Source organism: Oncorhynchus mykiss, chromosome 30 (assembly GCF_057628025.1).
Source record: "Oncorhynchus mykiss isolate SJ-2025 chromosome 30, ASM5762802v1, whole genome shotgun sequence".
NCBI lineage: Eukaryota > Metazoa > Chordata > Actinopteri > Salmoniformes > Salmonidae > Oncorhynchus > Oncorhynchus mykiss.
The window spans coordinates 34,747,373-34,773,072 of NC_143051.1; the positions used below are offsets into that span (position 1 = coordinate 34,747,373).

The window sequence follows — 25,700 nt, forward strand, 5'->3', positions numbered from 1 at the left end:
GTGCTCGTAGATGTTTCTACTTCACAAAAACACCACTTACATTTGACTGGGGCAGCAATTTGATGAATTGACTTGTTGGAAAGGTGGCATCCTATGACGGTGCCATGTTGAAAGTCTCGGAGTTCCTCAGTAAGGCCGTTCTACTGCCAATATTTGAATATGGAGATTGCATGGCTGTGTGCTCAATTTTATACACCCGTCAGCAACAGGTGGGACTGAAATAGCCAAATCCACTAATTGAAGGTGGTGTCCTTTTGTGTGTATATATGAATATCCCTACAGACTTAGAGATGACTGTCACACACATCAATCCATCCTTCCCTAGCCCCACTCTCTCGCTCTCTGCCCTTGTTCCTCTGACTGGGGAGATTATTGACATAATCTTCTGTCAAGCATCTGTTAACTTCCGAAGCTCCCTGTATATTTATGTCATCTTTGCATCACTGTATGTTTAACTACAAGATCACTTAATCTCTTTCTGGACATCAACCGGTGATATTGAGAGAGTTGTCCCAACCGACAAGGCCCGGGATTCATCCAGTTTAATTAGAACTGGCATGACAACAGAGACTCAGAGAAAATCCCAATACTAAGTCATTGACATGAGACAGTTTCACTTTAACCACTTTTATTCACCATGTCACCACAGTTACTATCAATATCAGGATAGTAATAACAGGGTTACCATCAATACAATAAAATAATATAGAATATATATGTTAAATGTGGCCAATGCCAGGCATTTCTTAGCGATTGTCTCTATTGATCTCTTCCCAGACAATACATGTCAATCTCTGTGTGTGGTTTTAGAGCTTTAGCTACTCAGATTTAATTTATGGGTTGAGGTACTGAAATCAAGCACAGTCCATTTCACAGTTCAATCCAAAACATGTAAAAAATAAAAGACAAAAATAAGTTCCAGGTGGCTAGAACCTCTTTTTAACCTCTACCTCCTCCCTTCCCTCAGCACCTCTCACAGTCCTCTCCCTCCATCTCCTCCCTCTCTTCCCGATCCAGGGCATCCTCAATCTCATCCATCTCTCTCTCGCAGTCCTCACACCCCTTTGTCCCACAGCCACCAGCCATCATCACCAGCCCTCTGTGATCTGGAACCCCCGGACCGGGGTCGATCATCGCCCCCTGCTTGCAGTGCTGGAGCAGGCTGCTGACTGAGCAGGCGCCCCCGGCCGCCTGCAACACCTCGTCGTACGAGGGGGCCTGGATGGCCGCCCGGGCCTCCTCCAGACGAACGCGGGTGCGGTGCTTCATCTCTATCAGCGTCTTGGTGTAAGAGTTGAGGGTGAAGACGGCCGCCGCCATGCAGCAGCTGAAGGAGATCCAGGCTAGACTGAGGGTAAGAGAGAGAAAGGATGGTAAGGGCCGTAGTGGTCATTGGTTATGAATAGGCTGTAAATATGGCCTAGAAGTTTAAAATATGCTGATATCGGGTCCAGAATTAATGGATCCCTTGATAAAGATAAGCAAAAAACACAGTATAAAATAAGCAATACAAATACTGTGCTATACTGTATGCTCACTTTTTTGTATTATTATATTGTTTTATACTAATACAGTTGCTCAGAATTGTGTTAGTTCGTCTAAGAAGTAATGTAAAAAATATTTTAAAAATATTGGATCCCAATAATTTATTATTGGATCATCCAATTATTGGATTATTGTTTTCAATACTCCAGTACCCTACCCTTGCGTGGATAAGGTATTTTTAATCAAATATTTTATGAAATTGGAGAACACATTGGGAGGGATCTTAAACCATTCCTCCATACAGATATATTACCAGATCCTTGATATCCTTATTCTGCTTCCCTCTTCAATTCAAACCACAGGTTTTCAATGGGGTTCAAATCCTGAGACAGATGGCCATTGCAAAATATAGATTTTGTGGTCAATGAACCATTTCTTTGTGGATTTGGACCCCTATCTTTTTGAGATTTGTACTAGTTGATAAACACAATCGCTTTCTCTGAGAAATTGTAATAGTATAAAATACAATTATAAAAATAAAATTAAAATAGCAAATAGTTCTTTGCTCATCTTTATGAAGGTATCCAATAATTCCGGACTCCACGGTTTTCAATTGGACTGTGGTTAGAAAATACTTAAGCTAATGGTTGGAGACAGTGCCTAGGTAAACAAACCAATCATGGATTGTAGAATCTCCATGTCCAAAGACTGCTTTCAGGGTAAGGGAACAAAATAAGCAATTTTGTAAATTTGGGTGAACTATGCCGAAGGGAATACTTACACAAATGACCAGCCGTAGTCCCAGGTCTGTGGTCTCCAATCTTTTGGCCCAATGCTCACAGTCATCTGGAACACTGTGGTGTACATCATATGAGCCACCATCCCCATCAGACCTGAGAGAGCGAGAAAGGGGGAAGGAAGAATGATTTATTTTCTGACAATCTCTTAATTTATTTGACCAACATCGAATAATCAATGCTTTACCTTGTGAATATTTCTACAGAATGCTTAAAAGCCTTGGTATAGATCATTGTGGTGATAAGAGACATGTCCGCTCGTCGTGGCCGTCTCACCTGAAAGGACAGTGCATATTGCGGCAAAGGCGTTGATCTTGAGAGCGTACATCTCCTTATGGGCACAGAGACACAGCACCTCCACCCACATGAGGAGAAAGCCCATGGCCAACAGGCCTATGTACGCAAACTCTGATACTACTGACAGCCACAGCACCCCTGTGAGTGAGTGAGTGAGTGAGAAATAGATTGAGGAAGAGTGCGATAGAGAGAGAGGGAAAATTAAGATTGGAGAGAGGCAGAGCAAGAAAACGTTGGCATACAGTGCTTATTTGACTTGACGACCCGCAATTTAAATGGCGACGTATTAGCTTCACCTATATCTACTTTCAATGAGCACAAACCTTGTGTCTCTCCTGGAGTCAATTCAATGAAGCTCCGGCATTTCTCCTCTGAAAGACAAATACAATGTGATTAGCAACAAATACAACTTAAGTCAGTATATTCACTTGTACTGTATCTTTTAGGGCCTTGTCAAGGAAATTGACATACTGATTTAATTTAGATCCCTTGAGTGTCTGTTGTGAGATTTTAAAATAGTGCTCCAATTGGCATGGGTAATCGGAGGGGGACACTTTCTGGAGTAGAATAATCCACCAGATGTTCTCTATCTAGGGTCAAGACAAAAGCTCTAACTCTCCCCTCTCTACAGTGATTTTGCAAATTAGTCCTAAGGCGACATGCAAAGACATTACTTTGAGTTTTCCTTCACTGACTCGAGCTTACATTGCCAACATTAAAGATGATTCAATTATTAACAGAGCACCCGCTTGTGATGATTTACTTCTAAATAGCCTTGGTTGATTAGGGACTATCCCAGATCAGAGAATGCGTATGGTGTTAAAGCAACCAGTCTTGCAGAGATAGATTGAATGTGGCTGTTTTGCTGTTCCACTGTCAAAGATAAAATGGTAATTGCTGATAGATATATCAACATTATAGTGCATTCTAGTAACTAGTGTCCAGTCATTATTGGGGTTCCACAAGTCAATGTCCTAGGTCTGACTCTATTGTAAGACTTCACTCAATCAAGGTTCTGTAGATCAACAGCCTAAAACGAGAGCCGTCTCCTGTTTTATTCACTTTTCCAATGAAGTTCTCCGTGTCAAGCAATTACTGGCTAAGGCTAGAGATTAATTTACATTTTAGTCATTTAGGAGATGCTCTTATCCAGAGCGACTTACTTAGTGCATTCATTATAGCTAGGTGAGACAACCACATATCACAGTCATAGCAAGTACATTCATTGAGGAGATTGGATCTTACAGTGCAAGAACCAGTCATCATTAGGTTCTTGGGATGAAGGCTACATAACCCCCCTTTCTATAAAAGGTAAAGCATACTTAAACAATGGCCTGGATAAAGACCCAATGCTCACCCTCATTGTGTGCCTCGCAGGACAACCAGAAACCTGTGTGGAAGTAGCGCAGCATGTACTTATCCTCGCCTGTCTCCCAGATGTAGTGCACTGCGTTGGCGAGGGCCTTTTTCTGAAGCCTCGCCTGCTCTTCCTTTTCCAGGGGCGACAAGGTGATGTTGTTTGACGGCTTCTTAGGGTCCAGAGTGGGAGTCTCTGAAGAAAAGAGAGGGTAAGAGGGTCATTGGGACAGGAACGGTTAGACAGTTTTAGGCGAAATATATGCATCTAGTCTACACACCGTACTACTGTAATTTTTCTCTACAATTAACTTCAGAAACACACATCTTCAAACCATTTTTCTCAAAGGCATTTCAAGACCATAATTTAATATTCTTCAGGGACAGAGATCAAAAGTGCCCATGAGTCCATAAACCACCCCCTGGTGTCAACGGAATGAAGGGGCAACAATCTACAGCAAAATCCGTATGAAATCTGTTTTTTACATAATCTACCTTATGTAGAAAATTGCATATTCCATGGCAATAGACTTAAGACAACAATGTAATCCACATATTCAACTAACTTTGAGATTACATACATTGGGCTTTGTCAACAAACCTTTGTGTGCCTTCTCTGAAAAGCAACAATTCTCAGTGTCATGATTCATGTTCAGGGGTTGGTTCAACAAGTACAAAGCAAGGGAAACAAATCATTATTTAGGTACCGGGCTCCACATTCATTCTTGCACAGGTGAATAGGTGAATTATTTCCCTACCTGTGGTGTAAGGCTGGCTGTTGTTCTGGCCGCAGTTCTTCAACTTGACCGGGGAGAGGCAGAGGGGCTTGGCAACCTTGTGGGTCCCCTCGCACCAGTACGAGGTGCAGAAGGCCAGGATGGACAATGCCAGGGCCAGTGAGGTCAGGGACAAGGAGAGCAGGGAGCGGTTGCATCGTGACATGTTCTCCAGCATGGTGGCTTATGGGTGTGGGTGTGGGACAGGAGCCACTGCTAAGAGAAAAAGTGGCCCTCCGATGGAGAGACAGAGGTGGGAGAGAAGTCGGGGGAGAGACGGGGTGTCTCAAGAGGAGCTTGAGACGAATGATGGTGAAACAGGGTGATGGGGGCTGGTTAGAGGACGGGTACAGGGATGACAGATCAGCTAGAGTGAGGGCAGTGATGACGATGAGGAGGGAACTGGTGGGGGGACTCAATGACAAGGCAGAATGAGGGAAAATGGAATGGAGCGATATAGAGTAGAGAAAGGGGGATTGACAAAGGGATGGTATGGCAGAGTGGGATTAGGAAACTGTGAGAAAATTATGGGATGGAAGAAGTAGAAGAAGAGGGCAATAGAGCGGAGGATTTATTCACCGAGCCAGATGGATTGGATGAGGGCTAGCTAGCCTCTGTCACCTTCAATTAGTCCTTTCGACATTCCTCCACACTTTACACGCTGATCCAGCTGTGGTCCCGCAATAACAACTTGAATAATTTGCAAATCAAAGCAGTCATTGAACTGAGGCAATCAGGCAGAGAGCTTTTGATTTGGGAAGAAAAATATATATAATTAATTTCTTACATTTTACATCCATATGCTACATCCCATATTTCCAGTATATGACATGGATTTATTATGTGTTCGTTGGTATACAGTTGGGTCCTGGAAGATACACACGTACATTTTACCACGTTTTATAGAACCACAAATTATTTTCTCCTGTCTCCTTTCTTTTTCTCAGGAAACATTCTGTTCTTCCCGTGCATCTCGGCTTTCTCAGGAAGATTGTGATTTGATATAATGATTCGTCTACCTCTCTGTAGACCCGTAATCCTCATTAATCTGTGTTAATCTCCCTGTACAAAATCAATCTGTTTAATCCCACACTCGTAACGTCTGTCCAACCACCTATAGAGCAAGACAAATAATTTGGATTAGTACCGGGAGGAGTAATTAAGGGGACACAATCTACAGAAAGCACTGTTCTTGATGTAATCTCCTTTATGTAGAAACATTTCATATCACATGGCAATAGGCTTAGACAACAATGTAATCCATATAGTCAGCAAAATTTGAGATTACATATTGTATATACATTGGACTATGTGGATTACGTAAACAGACCATCATCATTTCATCGTCACAACAATCTTTATCATCATCACAATCTTTTGCATCACAATCCACACAATCGTCATCCTATCATCGTCATAATTGTCATCATATCCCGTCATCACAATCTTTATCATTGTCACAATCTTCATAATCACAATCTTCTGCATCATCACACTATGCGGATGGTTTGGTGTACTGGTCTGGGCTGCGTTCAGTACGATTTACGTTCTGGAACGTTCAATTGAACAGAAAAGACTACTGAACGACCAGTTTAAAAACAAGGATTGGTTGGGAGATGGTGAATGCAGTCAGCATGGCCACTGCCATTTAAACACGTCACACATGGCTTCAAACCACAGCCACCAAACAGGAGCAAACATAACTCAAACTTTGTTCAATAACGTTTTGGGGAAGCGTGTTGTTCCGAACAAACCGTTCAGCAACGTAGCAAACGTTCAAGCGAACTAAACGCACCTCTGAGGTCTGTCTTGACTCCATGAATGATTATTGGATACTTTAGCGCAGGGATCATCAACTAGACTCAGCCGCGGGCTGATTTGTTCTTGAGCGGATGGTCAGGGGTCCGGAACACAATTACAAATCATTTGTAGACTGCAAATTGACCGCAAAAAGCCCAAATAGATACAGTATAATACTTGCATAAAGCAATCATTTCAACCTTGCTTACCATCACGTTTCTCTATTATGCGTGGGAATACTTGTGAACAGATTTCTTATTTAAAAATCACTTGGATCTTATTTCCTGGTGTTTTTACTGTATTTAATGTTCTACAATGAAACAAAAAAACTATATGTTATTTAATTTTTTTGCTCAGAAAACTTGGGGGGACAAATTCCGTCCGCGAACCTTGCTTTAGGGAATAATCATTGAAATATTAATTAATCTGTGTTGATATGGTCTTTGCTATTTTACATAATCTGACAAAGATAGCAGAATCACAGATGTTTGTGTATTCTATTTAATCTGGCGACATCTGCATCAATTACCACTATACACTCTTTGAAAAAAAGGTGCCATCTATAACCTAAAATGGTTATTCGGCTGTTCCCATAGGAGAACCCATTTTGGTTCCAGGTAGAACCCTGGACTCTGAATAAGAGCATATGTTACATGTAAAAAATGTCATAAAAAGACCACAGCCAAATAACCTTTTTGGAACCCCTTTTCCGAAGAGAGTAAAGCTGTGTTGTTGCCAGATTGGGTTGTCAATTGCGGCACAAAATAATGACAGAGATTATTCCTCATTACAGTAAAAACAGGAGTTAATCAGACTCAGGTATTTAATTTATCCCATCATGACACCAAAATATTTCAACAATTAGAATAACCTTCAAACATTTCTCCCAAAAGTATTACATTACAAGCGCTTAATTTTCCAAATCTGTAAGCGTTTCAACAAAACGTTTGTTGCAAACTGTCAATCAATATCTCCTTCCTAAGAGTCTCATTCATATTAACTCCAGATACTCCGGCAAAACATTTTTTTTATACTTGACTCGAAACTGGAAAATATTTGCAGCAGTCTAGGAACCGCATCAATTTAATGCGTAAACCAAAGAAAATCTCCTATCCCCATTGTCCAGCAATATGATTAAATATGACACAGCCACACAATCACACACGCAGTTTCATTTCCTGTAATAGCTGTGCCTAGATTTGAGTTCAAATGGCCATACCGGTTGTATTTTCTCTGTGCTGCATATCGCCGGGCTTTCCATTGAGTCCTTGTCCCCCCATACGGTTGTACAAGACATGCACGAAAGTTACCGAACGGATGTTTGTGAATGAAGAAAAAAAAACATACCATATAAGGCCTTCAGAGACATCGACACTGTCCTCTACCAGATTAACTTTCTTCACCTTTTCTCACTCTCTCTCCCTCTCTTCCTCACGCTTCTGCCTTTCTTGGGTGAGTTTCTATCACAAACCCACCCAGATTTCACTTAATCCTCACAAACCCATCTGTTACTTTCTCTCCCTTTGCTCCCTATATCTATCTATCTATCTATCTATCTATCATCCATCCGTCCATCGTCACATTCTCTCGCTCTCTCTCCCACAATTTCTTACGCTCCACTTTAAGCAAATCCATGACTCTACTTTGTAGTTCACAACATAATGATTAAGGGTCATGTGTTGTTCTATGCTGTTTATCTGTTCGCCTCCGGGGAATCCCCATCTTGACCCGGATGACGAGTCACCGCCCCGCTTTCCAAAGGTCATGCCATACTCTGAATGAGGAGTGGAATTAGAGAATGTACAGTATGTGCGCCGCTCACCCGCTCGCTTTCATCCCGTCATTTGGAGTGTTCAAGTTATGTAGTACTCTCAACACTGATCCACCCAATCTCCCTTCGACCCAGCAATCTCCGTTTAGATCACTCCCCTTCAAACAGCTGTTCCTCAAATTATGTCCACAAATCACTTTGAATCATCACGATTTTGGCGAGGAGCTGAAAGAGTGACGTGAGCGACTGAATGAAAATAATTGAAATTGGGCATTAGAACTGTGGCGCACATGCATGTATGTGCAAACTATACTGGAGTGACTGTAGTGACAGATGTTTCACCAGCCCTCATGTGGCCATTTGTAATAGGTACCATCACTGATGTGGATTGAGCACAGGCCATACACCTCAATCAAAAGAGATAAAAGGCATTGATGGAGACACCTTAAAACAAGAAATGCCAACAAAAAAAGAGAGAGCATTTGCCCATACCATAGTCAGATCTGAGATCTCAAGTATTGAATAACTTTATTTCTCAAATGTGTACTGTCACAATTTACACCACAGCCTTGACATAAATAAAAAAGCATATCATGTGAATTAAATGATAATAGTAGCCACGATAAAATGAATTATCGTAACAATACTAATCCTTTTGCACTACGATTCAGATGAATTCATCTTGTGACTTCCAGTCCGATTTTCATGTCACTTCACATGTTGTGTACCGTCTTGTTGTATTTCAACTGCTTTGTTTGAGGCCAAAGAGGAAATGCAAAACACAGAATGACAAGGAGGATTCATAGGCCTTACGATGAAAACTCACTGAACAGATAAACATAACAATACCGTGTGCATGGGATGTTGTCTTGTCATACAAATATTTGACAAAAAGACTTTCAACTGACTGAGATACAGTTTTCAACAACATAAGCAGGACAGGGAAAAAAAAAATATGACAAATTCAGCTTTCATTTGTACACAATCTGTTTGTTCCCAAACACAAGTAAATAAGTAGACTTAAGTGTATAAAATGACAAAAGCGAAATAAAGCCACTATTGGTTATTGGCTGATAATGTGGATGATTATGGGTTCTATCCAATTGGATATGACCTTTTCCATCCAAAGTCAATGGTCAACTAAAGAAACCCACAGGACAAAGACCACTTTGATGCTTGCTGTCAGTAATGTGAGATGAATGAATTTGAATATGTCTCTAGTTTGTTTTGAAAGTATCTGTCGGAGGCCAAGTGTTCAAGAAACAAACAAATAATTGAATTAATAAATACAGTAAATAGGCTAATAAGTAAATTAATAAATAGATACAATTGTACTTTAAAAAAAATCACAAATAAGTTACTTTTGCTCAAGGATCTCACCTCATCTTCACACAAAACTCTCTCTCACACACACACACACACACCTGATAGCAGCTCTACTGACATCCTGTTCTTTCTGTGTACATGTTCCATTGTCGACTACTGTAATGATTCATCAGGTCTTCTTAACCCTCCCTCCACCTATCTCAGAGCCTTATGAGTCAAGCATAGAGAAGGTGAGCATTGATAATAACCAGTCTAATTGAAAAATCACAGCACAAGAACAAAATCACAGAAGGACTAATTGGAACTAACTCCTAAGGCCCCATCTCAGCTTCCCACTCTTGAAAGAACCGAAATGAACATCGAATCAACCAAAATTGAATGTTTTTCTTGGAAAAACTATTTTGAGATACTTATATTTTGTCTTGTTTCATTTCTTACATATTATTGCATACACTTACATTGGACATGTACATTATGTTAACCATTGTAGATATTGGGGTTGAGGAAGGTAAGCTGGACAGGTTGTAGCTTTTCAAAAAAGTATAGGATTGTTGTTCCGTTGGGGAGGTTCTCCCATTCTGGTGTCTAAAATCATGTGTCACTGCAATGGGACCACCCTCCCATTTGAGGAGTGGAAGCTCCACTGCAGAGCCACTGCAGAGTGTCCTGCCTGAGGAACCCAACCCAGACAATTGGGTTGTACCATCCCAGCTCCAAAACAGGGGCATGCCATCTGAGGTCCCATTTCAGGCATTGCCAGGCCAGGATGAGGCATTCCCAGGGAATGGGATGATAGCTGGGTTAAAGGAGGCCCCAGCAAGGGGTCGTGGAACCCAAAGGCGGGTAACACCGTAGGACATGTGGGTGGAACCAAAAAGGCTGGAGTTTGGGGAGATTGTAGTACGAGACACTCCAGCAATGGATGTAACTCTGCCCATAGGGCCAGCCATGCCTGGGCCTTGTAAAACGCCTAGGAAATTAGGAAAAGCAAAAGAAAATGGGGCAAGAGAGGGAGGACAGATATACAGTACAGAGCCTTCCAAGAGAGAGTATAGAACAGAGAGAGGAGGGAAAAGGTTACATCTCTAAAATCTATGCATGACTACTACCGATGCTGACCCACACAACAGTTATGCACTATAGGGGGGAGGAAGGCCTAGTGAAAACACTGAATCACAAACACTGCTTTAAATTAACATAAATATACTTCTCATATTCACCCTCTGGTTCTCTCTGTCTATCTCTCTCAGGGTCTGGTCTCTTGTTTACCCGTCCTTACTTTGTTACTTGGTGCGGGGGGGGGGGTTTGGGTTTGGGTTTGGGGGGAAAGGACTGAGCCCACGTCCACAAGCGAAGCGCCGGCACCATGGAAGGAAGCTGGCGATTTGTTGTCTTCATCCGCTGTGGCTCCATTGTCTGTAGAGAGAGAGAGAGAGAGAGAGAGAGAGAGGAAAATTGGGCCTGCGAAATATTACAATATCATCACGATATTAGTGTGTATTGTGGAAGGACCACCAGAGGGCAGGCTGGGATCATGGATAGTAGCCCAACAAGGCATGGGACACAAGGTAAGCAGAGGCAATTAAGCACAGCTGACGGTACTAATGACATACTCTCCTTCCCCTATAAGAGAGAGAATGGAACCAGCAGAGAAGGGGGGGAAAACTATCTCTGGAAGATGGCCACCGAGAGAGAGGAGCTATCCAGGAAGAACCATTAAGACGGTGACAATCCCGTGACTTTTTGTTGTAGTTTAAAGATAATCCTATTATGTTCTTGTTTCATCTGGAGAAGATGTATGTTTTTCCTTGGAAGATTTTAATTGATTATGTTGGAGTGTTTGTGTTGAGCCAATGCCCTCAATAGAGAACTGTGTTCAATCAAGAAAACTTACTCCTGACTCGTTTATTTCACCTTCCCGCTTTAGAGTGACGCCCAATTACTTGGTCCGCTCACAGTATCATGAAAGATATATGACGACAAGGGTGTGTCAAGTATAGTGTCGGAGGCACAGGCATAGAGGGAAGACAGACGGAGCACTAACACACAAACACATTACTGGGATCTGTTAGAGTACACAGGCGCTCTTCAGCTCAGCTCGACTGAAAAATGGAATACGGTGCTCAACAAAGAGACATAGGAATACATTTTAAAAACATCTTACCCCAGGGCACTTCAATTGCCGACTATCCCAGAAAAAGAAAAAGGGGCACTCAGATGTCTGCATGCAAGGGTGTTTTAAGGTTTATTGGTGGACAAACAGGCTTACACTGTGGCGTGTCAGACGCCTTCCTCAGAGCTTGGAGGCAACAGCCTTGAGAAAGCATACAATACTACAGTACATTACCTGTGCCATTACTTGGAGCTCCCCATGGGTCAGAGTTCATAGCGTCTGTGGTGGTGGAAGCCCCTCCATCTCCCCAGGGGTCGTCTGTGGATGCTGTGTCGGTGGGAGCTGCAGGTGCACCCCAAGGGTCACTGGCGGTGGGCGGAGACGATGCTGGTGTAAAGGGGGTGGGGTTAAATGGATTTAAAGGGGAACTCCAATGAAAAATTGTTATATGGAAATTGTGCTCTACATCTTAAAATGACCGTATACACATTTTATATCATGTATTTAACCTAAGGATTGAGACAAAAATCTGAATTAAGAGCACATATGATGGTGTCACAAGATTATAACCATCACTGCTTACCTGTTGGTCCCCATGCGTCACCATCAGCCTTCGAGCCATCGCCAAATGGATCTGCGGGGGGAGAGGCAGCTGTGGTCCCCTCGTCTCCCCAGGGATCAGCCTTCTTTTCGGACAGTGGATTAGATAGAGCACCCCACGTGTCTGAAGCATCGGTTTTTGGACTGGATGGTGCACTAAAAGGATCAGCACCCTTCGTTGGGACATTCAATGGGCCCCCAAAAGGATCTGAACTGTCTTTTGGTGCCCCAAAAGGATCTGAACCGTCTTTTGGTGCCCCAAAGGGATCTGAACTGTCTTTTGGCGTATTGGATGGTGCTGAAAATGTATCCTCTTTTGGTGCCCCAAACGGATCAGAATCAACTTTTGGTGTATTGGATGGTGCTGAAAATGGATCACCTTTTGGTGCCCCAAACGGATCAGAACCACCTTTTGGTGTATTGGATGGTGCTGAAAATGGATCATCTTTTGGTGCCCCAAACGGATCAGCTTCAACTTTAGATGGTGCATTGGACGGTGCCGAAAATTGATCATCTCTTGGTGCCCCAAACGGATCAGAACCACCTTTTGGTGTATTGGATGGTGCTGAAAATTGATAATCTTTTGGTGCCCCAAATGGATCAGCTTCAACTTTAGATGGTGCATTGGATGGTGCCGAAAATGGATCGGAACCATCTTTTGGAGCCGCAAAAGGATCTGAACCATCTATTGGGGCACTGGCTGGCGCCGCAAAAGGATCTGAACCATCTATTGGGGCACTGGCTGGCGCCGCAAAAGGATCTGCTTCTTCTGTTGTAGCATTAGATGGTGCACCCCATGCATCCTCGGATGGAGCTTTGGATGTTCCACCCCATGCATCCTCGGATGAAGCTTTGGGCGCACCCCCCCAAGGATCAGGAGCGGGTGCTTTGGCTGCTGCACCCCATGCATCGTCCTCTGATGGTTCATCTGCCCCGCCAAAGCCATCAGCAACCTTAGGCTTTCCTGCTTTGGCGGCATCCTCCCATTCAAGCTCTTCCTTGGTCATCTTTGACTGCAATCACATAAGAGACTAGACAATCATGATGCCAAACACACATTTATTTGGTAGATGATCCAATATGTCCGAAGTGTACAATCATTTACCTTTGAAAGGTGCCTTTGAAAGTCCAAATAAAGGGAGAAATCTGACTATTAAATTGTAATACTTACCCTTCGTTCCTCCTCTTTTTTCTGGGCCTCTCGTCTCAGTTTTTCTTGCTTCTTGGCCTCAAAGCTGGCGGCAAGATCAGCCACAGACGGGATGTTGGCTAGGGAGGGGAGCCCGGTGGCTCCTGGGACATACACTGGCTTGTAGTTGGGGTCCTTGGGGTCATTGGGGTCGTCCGAGGAGGCTGTAGAAAGAGCACGATAAGATATAGCATAACGAGATACATTATTATGGTAAAGCAGGGTTGGGGTCAATTCAGTTTTGTGTCCTGTGGGGCTTTTCCAATAATGTTTTAAGGGAAATGGTCAATTGAAGTCTCTCAAATTTTGAGTGTGCTCTGTAACGCTCACCAGTGGCATTCTTTGAGATCTTGTCTCTGGTCTTGAGTGCAAACTCTCGCTCTTCCTTTAGTTTCTCGTCATCCTCCATAAGAACCAGTACTACCTTGGCCTTCTCCCTCACGTTCACCCCCTGTAAAGGATAGCATAAGGAGACATCATTAGTACTGCTAGGCAGCTCTCTTTCTGAAGCATGGTGCTCCCTAAATGTAACTGTGCAGAATTAGTAAGGGGAAGCTCAAATGATCATCTATGCATGGAAAAGCAATGTGTTAACTTAGATGTTAGTCGAGCCAGATACCTCAAGCCTCACTCAATATTTGGACTGGTCTCCCGGACCAGTTTAAGCCTATTCATGTTCTACAAAGCACTTCCACTGGAGTTATGCTGGAGTTATGCTAATAATAATAATTATTCATTAGTAAATTAGCTCACAGTGAATTTCTCAAGTGGGGAGGCTTCAAAAAGAGCACATTGGAGATGGAACCTGCATATCAGAGGAGTTGGTGGGACAAACATGCATTTAGCAAGCTTTAGTACCTGATCTTTCCCATCCTTGTCCTGGAAACGGAACTCTGTTAGCGCTTTCACAATGTAGATGTTGTCCTTCATCGTATTCAGAACGCGGTCTGAGCCCGTCTTTAATAGGTTCTCCAGCAGAGTCAATGACTGCAGTTGGAGGATGGGAGAAAAACCAAATGGGGGATCCAGATTAGTCAATGACTGCAGTTGGGGGATGGGAGAAAAACAAACTGGGGGATCCAGATGAGTCAATGACTGCAGTTGGGGGATGGGAGAAAAACAAAATAGGGGATCGTTCCAGTTCTCTGCTGCCTGTGACTGGAACGAATTGCAAAAATCGCTGAAGTTGGAGACTTATCTCCCTCACCAACTTCAAACATCTGCTATCTGAGCAGCTAACCGATCGCTGCAGCTGTACATAGTCTATCGGTAAATAGCCCACCCAACTTTACCTACCTCATCCCCATACTGTTTTTATTTATTTACTTTTCTGCTCTTTTGCACACCAATATCTCTACCTGTACATTACCATCTGATCATTTATCACTCCAGTGTTAATCTGCAAAATTGTAATTATTTGCCTACCTCCTCATGCCTTTTGCACACAATGTATATAGACTCTCTTTTTTTTCTACTGTGTTATTGACTTGTTAATTGTTTACTCCATGTGTAACTCTGTGTTGTCTGTTCACACTGCTATGCTTTATCTTGGCCAGGTCGCAGTTGCAAATGAGAACGTGTTCTCAACTAGCCTACCTGGTTAAATAAAGGTGAAATAAAATAAATAAAAATAAAAATCCAGTTGTCAATGACTGCAGTTGGGGGATGGGAGAAAAACTAAATAGGGGATCCAGATGAGCGTCCCCTGCTCCTTAAAAACACTCTGCGACTTAATCACTGAATGGGAGCGATCATCAACAGAAAAATAAATACATAAAAAGTTAAGTTGACACCATAGTGTGGCAAAGATGGGAGGGTTTTTATGAAATTACAAGTGGATTGTAAAAACTGAGAAAGATTACCATACATACTGTATATATTTCCCATGCCAATACACATCCTGTGGAGGACATTTATTTGTATCTGATTTGTGGCAATAGAAAAAAAAACAAAGAAGAAAGTGTCAAATAATATGAAGACCATCTTTTCACAGAAAGATAAAATATATGGGCTACAGTTTTACAAAGCACTTGAAAAACCACCAACCAACCTAAATAACCAAAAATAAAAAGGAAGGAAAGGAAGACCCAGAGTTCTCTGCTGCAGAAGATAAGTTCATTGGAGTTAACTGCACCTCAGATTGCAGCCCAAATAAATGCTTCACAGAGTTCAAGTAACAGACACATCTCAACATCAACTGTTCAGAGGAGACTGCATGAATCAGGCCTTCATGGTCGAATTGCTGCAAAGAAAAAGGAAGGACACCAATAGGAAGAAGAGACTTGCTTTGGCCAAGAAACACCAGTAATGGACATTAGACCGGTGGAAATCTGTCCTTTGGTCTGATGAGTCCAAATTTGAGATTTTTGGTTCCAACCACTGTGTCTCTGTGAAACGCTGAGTACAAGATCGGATGATCCCCACTTGTGTGGTTCCCACCGAGAAGCATGGAGGAGGAGGTGTGATGGTGTGGGAGTGCTTTGCTGATGACACTGTCTGTGATTTATTTAGAATTCAAGGCACACTTAACCAGCATGGCTACCACAGCATTCTTCAGCGATACGCCATCCCATCTGGTTTGTGCATAGTGGGACTATAATTTGTTATCAGGCCAATGACCCAACACACATCCAGGCTGTGTAAGGGCTATTTGACCAAGAAGGAGAGTGATGGAGTGCTGCGTCATATGACCTGGCCTCCACAATCACCCAACCTCAACCCAGTTGAGATGGTTTGGGATGAGTTGGACCACAGAGTGAATGAAAAGCAGGCAACAAGTGCTCAGCATATGTGGGAACTCCTTCAAGACTGTTGGAAAAGCATTCCAGATGAAGCTGGTAGAGAGAATGCTGAGAGTGTGCAAAGCTGTCATCAAGGCAAAGGGTGGCTACTTTGAAGAATCTCAAATATAAAATACATTTTGAATTGTTTAATACTTTTTTGGTTACTACATGATTCCATATGTGTTATTTCATAGTTGTGATGTCTTCATTATTATTCTACAATGTAGAAAATAGTAAAAATAAGGAAAAACCCTTGAATGAGTAGGTGTGCCCAAACTCTTGACTGGTACTGTACATTCGTAATTATTTATCTTTGCCCTCACCTTGTAGATGTGCCTCCAGTTCTTATCGTCTTTGAGGCGTTTCCACAGCATGGTCATGATCTCATTGCAGGCCACCACATTGTAGGTGAGGTCCGAGATGTCAGCCATCTGCGAGCTAGAGGGACCCCATGGGTCATTGGAGGTGGCCTCCCTCACCTGACAGACATACAGCAGTGTTAATACAGATTATTGTTCACTTGTACTACTGTATTTAATTGTAGGGGAAATACTGGTGATAGAGTCACTGGTGTTACAGACAGGGGTAACAGATGGAGAACTGACTCATGCTCTGCTACAGAGGGTGTGTCTTATATTAGAAGGAAGCTGCAAAGGTATTTTAGAATGCTGACAGTGTCAACCGAACAGCATATGTGGCCAATCTTACTCTGCAAGGGCCAGTGTGGAAGCAGGCTTTTGCTCCAGCCAAGCAGTACTAGGTTGATTCTACTAAATGAAAGCCTTGATCCAAGACTGTGATCAGTTGAATTAGGTGTGCTACTAATTGGCTGTCACAAAAGAATGAACCCACACCGGCCCTTGCAAGGTAAAATTGACGCACCCTGGGTACAACATCAAGAGGGGAGAAAGAGAGGGATAGTCAAGATGAAGGGAAGCATGTCGTGGCAGAGAGTGCAAGGAAGATGAGACAAATCAGGAGAAAAATCTGAGAACGCAGGACAGAGAGCAAGAAAGGAGAGAACAGGAGGAGTGAGTGATGACAGAAGAGAATGAGAAGTGAGAGTGGAGGGAAAAGGAAAGAGGGGAAAGGAGAGGGGTCAAAGACAAGATGGGGATGGGGTAAAGTAAATCATCTCCCTTACCTTGACCTCAGCCTCAGAGAAGTTTTGAACGAGGTTCTTCAATTGTCGGCGTAGCATAGAGGACGTCATGACGCCTAATGGGGTGTCTCAAACCACAAGGACCTAGTCAGTATAAAGACTAGTAACAGCATGTACACACACACGGACGCATACTCAACGGAAGCAGACAGAGCTTTCGTCCATATATGAATGAAGCTTCTGTCTCGCCTCACGTAATGGCAGGTATCAACACAGGAGAAGCTGCTTGGCATTTATCCCAAATCATGCTGCTGATAGCTACATCTCCATACCTATTGAAATAAAACGGATAGTGGGGGGGGTGTCAAAGACGTGAGTCTGTCTTGCGATCTGGTCTCACTGGCTCACTGGATGCTCATTATTTTAGTCTCTCTCTCCACGACGACATCGGATCCCAGCACACACAGATCTGGAAAAATATTCTAAAAGGGAGCAAAGCAATGACATAGCTAGGCTAGTGAAGAAGCTACTTCACATGCCATTGGGCAACAAATTGTTTGTGTTTTTATAATGTAAATGCCAAACAGAAAATGCCGAAAGCAGCCTAGAAACTAGACCTAGTCATGATTGCGACCAAATCAACACCATTCATGTTTGCAAAAAGCTAAGCTAGCTATGTGGCTAGCTAGCGAACATTCTGCAATGCCAATACTATGGCGACAAATCCAGGCTCTGCAGTGTTACCGATTAGCTATGCACCTGAGTAGGCTATTGTCAATTTAGCATGTTATTTGGCAATTCTCGTCTTGTCACGAACGCTAGTAGCGTTATGTACATCCATCTACGAAATGCATCACGATTCAGCACCATGGACAGCGACCGGCGTAGCTAAAAACCGTCAGTGCGTCTTCATGGCTGTCGAATGTTGTTTTTAGAGCAAGCGAACCAGTTAGCTGTCAACAGCCGTCTGATGACAGCTTTGGAAATATAGTTTTGGTCTACTTTTATGGACAACTGACACCTTTAAAATACATACTTCCATTGAGCATACATTTATTTATATGATTCTGCGTCTATTTCAATGGAATACGAACCTTCGAGATGTTTTCAGAGATCTGCAAAAAAAACTACAATTTCCGCTTCCGTCTGCAATCCGCACCTGACTAAAAGACCACCCCCCTACTTAATAAGTACGATGATGTTAGGCTACATTGTAGTCAATATAATTAAACAATGTAGTAACAGTGTCTTTATTGAGAGGGAAACAAACGACTCTGTTCGTTTCTTTGTTTTTCCACAAATTAATGGCTTATTATTGGGAGCAGTCTTGCCTGTTTCTCATAAGGTCGGCATTTTTGGGGTCTCAAATGTTTACATAAACATCTGTTTGCATTGGTTACAAATGCCATATAGGGGTGCTTACACATCTATGCATATTGGCAGTGGTGTAAAGAACTTAAGAAAAAATACTTTAAAGTAGTACTTAAGTCGTTTTTTGGGGGTATCTGTACTTTATTTTACAATTTATATTTTTGACTACTTTTACTTCACTACATTCCTTAAGAAAATATTGTACTTTTTACTCCATACATTTTCCTTGACACCAAAAAGGAAAAATGTCAAAATCATGCACTTATCAACAGAACATCCCTGGTCATCACTACTGCTTATGATCTGGTGGACTCACTAAACACACATGCTTCATTTGTAAATTATGTCTAAATGTTGGAGTGTTTCCCTGGCTATCCGTAAATACATTTTAAAAACAAGAAAATGTTGACACCTGGTTTACTTAATATAAGGAATTTGAAATTATTTATACTTTAACTTTTGATACTTAAGTATATTTTAGCAATTACATGTGCTTTTGATATTTAAGTATATTTTACTTAGAGAATAACACTATATGACTTTTACTTGTGGTGTCTACTTTTACTCAGTTATGACAATTGGGTACTTTTCCCACCACTAATTAATGGAAGGGGTATGCTGCCTTATAACATTGGGGGATGTGCTCAGGGTCAATGCATCCTGGAACACAAACTCCGCTCTTGAATCCCCGTCACGTCATCGCCGTCTCGTGGCTTGTGAGTGTGTAGGCCACTCGCAAAAACACGAAAGGACCGATAAATACGACACACATCATCAATTTATTTGACATAAATGGCGGCCGAAGGCGAATATGAGTCAATCCTGTGCGTTAAACCCGACATCAATGTTTATCGCATACCACCGAGGGCTACAAATCGTGGATACAGGTAAATGCAAAGGGTTGGCCCATTTTTTGGGGTGTTGGACTAAACGCGCGGTGCCGGTGGTTCTATCTGTGGTCAGAGTGCTGCATTGTGTGTGTGCGCCTATATCTGTCTGTTTGCTCAGAGGATGTTTAACGCTGTCGTTGTGTGTCTAATATTTGTTTTGCGTAGGCCTATGAGTAATTAATTATTCTGCCCCATTGGCAATATTGATGTTACACTCGCAAAGCTGGCATTATCAGTGCGGATGAATCGAAAGTGAATGGCATGCTATGTCTATTTGCGTGTGTTGTTTATCACCATAGTTTACCCAGAAAATGTATTGGTGTAATGCATTGACCGCAATTGTTATATGAAGGTTTCTAGGTGATAAATATCCCTATATCCTTTTGCCAAGGCTAGCAATCATTCTACAACAGTCTTATTGTGACAGTAACATTTTATTACAGAATTGCTCAAATAATGAAACCATTGTCTATTTAAGGACAACTGAAACAAGCAGTGCCAGCTGCCAGGGAGGATAACAAGTAGTTTCAGCAGACTACTGTTTTCAATCTGGCCTATATGTGTGTGGCCCAGTTAACTGTAGGCTAAATGGTTTTAATTGAGTTTCTCTAAGACTGTAGATGATCTGATATGCTATTAATTGGGGTTTGTGATCTTCATAATAGTCTTGCCTTCAGGCCTTTATAAGAACAAGACAATTGGGTCAATTCAGAATTATCTCCATATTACACAGTACTATTTGTTACAAAAGCTGTCTGAGAACAGTTTAAATAGGTACTGTTTACTGACCTTATGATGTACTTCCTGTTTTGCTTTGTTGTTGGCTACCTCTGACCTGGGTATTAACTGTAGGGCAGCAGACTGGAAGCTGGATGTGCCCGATTGGTCAGGGCGCATGCGGATCACGGCGAAGGGCAAAGTGGCCTACATCAAACTGGAAGACAAGGTCTCAGGTGAGAGAGTCATGAAACTGTGTGTGTGTGTTGCACAGCTGCCCCTTTGTCCCAGCATTGCTCATCAGGAACCATTCGATGTAGCCAGTAAATAGAACTTCATACAGCTTATCCGTGTGGCATATTATTATGTTTTCTCCTCCCATCCTGCAGGGGAGCTGTTCGCCCAAGCCCCTGTCACAGAGTATCCCGGCATCGCAGTTGAAACCGTAAGCGACTCCAGTCGCTACTTTGTCCTGCGAATACAGGATGGCAATGGTGTGTAAATATGAGTGAAAGCCCCTCCCTGTGCGTTCATAGCTGTCAGACTTTTACACAGGTCATATAGTGTTATGTCAGCTTCCTTTAGCAAGTTATAGTACTTTCATCAATCTATGTCAACGTCATGTCTTGGATCGCGTTCGAATTTGTCAGCTCTCCTCAAATGTCAATTCACAATACACTGTCAGATCCATGCCTATGCACTCATACAGCTTTGTCAACCTACTCTCTCAGGCCGCAGTGCGTTCATTGGTGTTGGATTCGGGGACAGAGGGGACTCTTTTGACTTCAACGTGTCTTTGCAGGACCACTTTAAGTAAGTGATGGAAGGGGTCACTCCAGGGACCGTGTGACTGTTAAGGCACTCAAACACTGGTGCTTCACCATTTCCCACTAATAACAAACACACCTACTGTGGCCTGTCTGCAGCATAAGCTGCCAGCCAAAACGAAGTGTCATTGAGTACGCTTGTTCCAGATATTGCACTTTCCAAAACAACTGATGTGACATTGCTTTTTCCAGTGTCAGTGCACATTAAGTTGATTTTGTGTGTGTCTCACAGGTGGGTGAAACAAGAGAATGAGATCAGCAAAAACCCTCAGGGGGCAGCTTCGGGACCAAAGCTGGACTTGGGATTTAAAGAAGGACAAACCATCACCCTTAATATTGGGGTAAAGACCTGGAACAATTAAACTAGATCATTCTTATAGAAATTGTATAACAAAATTATAGCCTGTGACCCTGGGGTTTGTTTGGGATTGGCCATTTTAACTTTTCATCAACACCCAATATTCCTTAAGTGTTCCAATTTCAATATTTTCCCTATCATCCTTTCTCTCTACCAGCAAGGCAAAAAAAGAGATAAGCCACGCTCACAGGGGGCAGGTGGGTCTGTTCTCCTTCCACCGCCACCAAAAGGCAAGATGGCTCCTCCTCCTTCCTCTACCTTCTCCAATCACAACACAGTGCCTCAAACAGGAGGCCCAGAGATCGGTACAGCAGTTAAAACTCTCAATATAGCCTTGATTAACTTTTCTCTATAGCTAAATAAAGCTTTAATTTGGTAGCTTTGGTTGTTTATTCTTTCTCTCTCAATTCAAAGGGGCTTTATTGGCATGGGAAACATATGTTAACATTGTTTATGTCAGTTGCTTTGGCAATCACAAATGAACAGTTGCCATTGAACACACAAAAGGGTCTCTTTTTCTCTCTCTAGGCTGTTTGCTAGATCTGGACAGTAGTAACTCCAACACTGTGGTCCAATCATCTAATCCCAGCACTGCTCTTTGGGGAGACTTCTCCACTCCTGCAAGGTAACTTGTTACAACTGTCTGTGATGAGCTTATTTTAGCTTTTTTTTTTTGTTATGCTATGACATACACTACTACACTTCCAGTCAAAAGTTTGGACACACCTATTTATTCCAGGGTTTTTCTTTATTTTTACTATTTTCTACATTGTAGAATAATAGTGAAGACAAACTATGAAATAACACATGGAATCATGTAGTAACCAAAAAAGTGTTCAACAAATCAAAAATATATTTGAGATTCTTCAAAGTAGCCAGCCTTTGCCTTGATGACAACTTTGCATACTCCTGGCATTCTCTCAACCAGCTTCACGAAGTTGTCACCTGGACTGCATTTCAATTAACAGGTGTGCCTTGTTAATTTGTGGAATTTCTTTCCTTAATGCGTTTGAGCCAATCAGTTGTGACAAGGTAGGGGTGGTATACAGAAGACAGCCCTATTTGGTAAAAGACCAAGTCCATATTATGGCAAGAACAGCTCAAATAATCAAAGAGAAACAACAGTCCATCATTACTTTAAGACATGAAGGTCAGTCAATCCGGAAGATGTAAAGACCTTTGAACGTTTCTTCAAGTGCAGTCACAAAAACCACCAAGCACCATGATGTAACTGCCTCTCATGAGGACCGAGACAGGAAAGGAAGACCGTTACCTCTGCTGCAGATGAGTTCATTAGAGTTACCAGCCTCAGATATCGACAATTAACTACACCTCAGATTGCAGACCAAATAAATGCTTCACAGAGTTCAAGTAACAGACATATCTCAACATCAACTGTTCAGAGGAGACATAACCAGACCTTCATGGTTGAATTGCTGCAAAGAAACCACTACTAAAGGACACCAATAAGAGGAAGATACTTGCTTTGGCCAAGAAACACGAGCAATGGACATTAGACCGACAAAAATCTGTTCTTTGGACTGATGTATCCAAATTTGAGATTTTTGGTTCCAACCTCTCTTTGTGAGATGCCGAGTAGGACGGCTGACCTCCGCATGTGTGGTTCCCACAGTGAAGCATGGAGGAGGAGGTGTGATGGTGTGGGTGTGCTTTGCTTGTGACACTGTCTGTGAAATATTTAGAATTCAAGGCACACTTAACCAGCATGGCTACCACAGCATTCTGCAACGATATGCCATCCCATCTGGTTTGCGCTTAGTGGGACCATCATTTGTTTTTTAACAGGACATTGACCCAACACACCTCCAGGCTGTGTAAGGGCTATTTGAGGGAGACTGATGGAGTGCCGCATCAGATGACCTGGCATCCACAGTCACCCGACCTCAACCCAATTGAGAGAGTTTGGGATGTGTTGGACTGCAGAGGGAAGGAAAAGCAGCCAACAAGTGCTCAGCATATGTGGGAACTCCTTCAAGACTGTTGGAAAAGCATTCCAGTTGACTACCTCATGAAGCTGGTTGAGAGAATGCCAAAAGTGTGCAAAGCCGCCATCAAGGCAAAGGGTGGCTACTTTGAAGAATCTAAAATATGTTTTGATTGAACATATTTTGGTTACTATATGATTCCATATGTGTTATTTTGTAGTTTTGATGTCTTCACTATTATACTGCAGTGTAGAAAATAGTACAAATAAAGAAAAACCCTTGAATGAGTAGGTGTGTCCAAACTTGTGACTGGTACTGTACATGCTTGATATTCTGTAACACCGGTATTGCTATGAGTCAATCAGCCTGTAAAAATTGTATCTTTTATCTTCAGTTCTCTCCCCCCAACATCGCGACAACAGCACACTCTGAATTGGGGCCAGTTTTGAGTCCACGTCACGGCATGTTTTTTTATTTGATTCCATCGCTGAACGCACCGCCTCCCTCTGTCACTACAATACAACAGAAAACTGTCCAAGAGGCAAGGAACACCATGCACTTCTAGAATGTCTTTATCAAAACTATGAATGAGTGTAGGCTATAGTCTCCCCCCCCCAAAGTAAAAAAAATAATAATGAAGTCATATTTTGGATAATAATGCAAATCTATTGCACATATTCAATGTTTTGGCATATGAGATTTATGGTAGGTCTTCAATACCGCCTAAGGGCTATGATGATAGGATCTTCAATTTCTTGTTATCACAGGAATAGGAGCAATATTACAGTACTGCTTTTTACCCAGAAACAGTGCCCTCTTGTTAATGTTTACCTAATCATCACGACATGCTTGATTTATAGAGGGCAACCCATAGGGAGACGTCCTTTCCCATATGGTTTTCTTCTGATCATAATAGGGAAAAGGATTTGTAGTAATTAATTGCTAGGACAGTAGCTCAATTCCGTTTTCTCCTCTCTCCTCCTCTGTGCATTTGTTTTCTCCCCCTCAAGGATTTAAAAGCATTGGATTAGTATATGCATTGGCCTGAGGGAATCTACCATATTCCTTATGATTGCACACAAACTGTAGGCGCTTTTTGGGAGAACGGGGAGAAACGGAGTAGAGCTCATATTGATGAATGTATCTGTTACCATTGTACTGACCACCTCACACACTGGGCCTTTTTGAAGAGAGAAGAGCATGTATCTGTGTTTACTTTGTGGAGGACTTGACAGAGCACTCTACAGTCCATTTGTAGGTAGGTAGTTGTGATGTAGTGTACATTGGATGAAAAATTGGTTAAAATGCATACTTGTAATGAAAAGAATGACAAGTAAATCAGTATAAAACTAACAATATGCTCAAGTGCTATTCAATGATTAATTTGTCTGTTTTATGAAGTAAGTAGCCTGGGATGCTAGATCTGTGTTTGTCTATTCCTCTATCAATAGCCAATGCAGAAACCAATCTGTCAACCAGGCTGTGAAATATGATTGTCTAACAGTGTAATTTGATGAATGTAAGACAACTCCAGCTATTGTTGGGGAGGATGTGCTGCTGTTTATTGATGAATGCTGTTGGAAGTGAATGACTGAAGTTGCCTCATGTCAACAGTGTTTGTTTACCTTCCCCAGAACATGGTTTCACATGGCTCTGTCACTGGATGCGTACTTATGATTTATTGCCTTGGTCCTCATTACTCATCATGACATGTGAAAGTGGCAATAAAAACCTTCAAAAGGAGTCGTGCGTCTTTGTGCGTCTAATGGATGATGCATGCTAGGAAAAAAATGACCATTAAGCTTTTGAGGGTAAAAAGACGTTTGCAAGTTAGATTTAGTATTTTGTTATTATTTCATGAGAGTGTGTGCCTGAGGTTAATTTGTGGATTTTCTTTCTTTCCTTAATGGGTTTATGCCAGTTGTGTTGGGTCAAGGTAGGGTGGCATATAGAAGACAGCCCTATTTGGTAAAAGACCAAGTCCATATTATGGCAAAAACAGATCAAATTAGCAAAGAGAAATGACAGTCCATTACTTTAAGACATGAAGGTCAGTCAATCCGGAAAATGTAAAGAACTTTGAACGTTTCTTCAAGTGCAGTTGCAAAAACCATCAAGCGCTATGATGAAACTGGCTCTCATGAGGACCACCACAGGAAGGGAAGACCCAGAGTTACCTCTGCTGCAGAGGATAAG

General features: G+C 42.2%; 3 protein-coding genes across 16 annotated transcripts; 1 reads left to right on the top strand and 2 right to left on the bottom strand.

The window, feature by feature from the left end:
- Positions 1 to 611: 611 nt before the first annotated feature.
- Positions 612 to 8,232, bottom strand: LOC110489296 (germ cell-specific gene 1-like protein). Of its 4 annotated transcripts, XM_036971478.2 has the most exons (8): positions 7,731 to 8,232; positions 5,599 to 5,825; positions 4,694 to 5,456; positions 3,937 to 4,131; positions 2,903 to 2,950; positions 2,559 to 2,717; positions 2,267 to 2,378; positions 612 to 1,348 (listed from the first exon to the last, which is right to left on the bottom strand). In XM_036971478.2, the coding sequence occupies exons 3-8, from the start codon at positions 4,887 to 4,889 to the stop codon at positions 964 to 966; spliced, it is 1,095 nt and encodes a 364-aa protein (XP_036827373.1). In that variant the 5' UTR covers positions 4,890 to 5,456; positions 5,599 to 5,825; positions 7,731 to 8,232; the 3' UTR covers positions 612 to 963. The 4 variants fall into 4 exon arrangements, with proteins under 4 accessions (XP_036827373.1, XP_090084615.1, XP_021417679.1 ...); XM_090228489.1 differs by having other exon boundaries at positions 4,694 to 5,825; positions 7,731 to 8,178; XM_021562004.3 differs by having other exon boundaries at positions 4,694 to 5,825; positions 7,859 to 8,106.
- A 554-nt stretch (positions 8,233 to 8,786) lies between these two features.
- LOC110489272 (uncharacterized) lies at positions 8,787 to 18,568 on the bottom strand. Of its 11 annotated transcripts, none has more exons than XM_090228094.1 (11): positions 18,490 to 18,560; positions 17,728 to 17,864; positions 17,438 to 17,511; positions 16,617 to 16,772; positions 14,369 to 14,497; positions 13,841 to 13,961; positions 13,493 to 13,674; positions 12,866 to 13,334; positions 12,305 to 12,664; positions 11,956 to 12,108; positions 8,787 to 11,024 (listed from the first exon to the last, which is right to left on the bottom strand). In XM_090228094.1, the coding sequence occupies exons 3-11, from the start codon at positions 17,504 to 17,506 to the stop codon at positions 10,855 to 10,857; spliced, it is 1,809 nt and encodes a 602-aa protein (XP_090084220.1). In that variant the 5' UTR covers positions 17,507 to 17,511; positions 17,728 to 17,864; positions 18,490 to 18,560; the 3' UTR covers positions 8,787 to 10,854. The 11 variants fall into 11 exon arrangements, with proteins under 11 accessions (XP_090084220.1, XP_090084219.1, XP_090084218.1 ...); XM_090228093.1 differs by having other exon boundaries at positions 17,438 to 17,539; XM_090228092.1 differs by having other exon boundaries at positions 17,438 to 17,523; positions 18,490 to 18,552.
- Positions 18,569 to 19,396: 828 nt separating this feature from the next.
- necap1 (NECAP endocytosis associated 1) lies at positions 19,397 to 25,244 on the top strand. Its single transcript, XM_021562029.3, has 8 exons — positions 19,397 to 19,653; positions 20,509 to 20,609; positions 20,763 to 20,867; positions 21,105 to 21,186; positions 21,433 to 21,541; positions 21,716 to 21,863; positions 22,087 to 22,183; positions 23,899 to 25,244. The coding sequence occupies exons 1-8, from the start codon at positions 19,559 to 19,561 to the stop codon at positions 23,951 to 23,953; spliced, it is 792 nt and encodes a 263-aa protein (XP_021417704.2). The 5' UTR covers positions 19,397 to 19,558; the 3' UTR covers positions 23,954 to 25,244.
- The last annotated feature ends 456 nt before the right edge of the window (positions 25,245 to 25,700 follow it).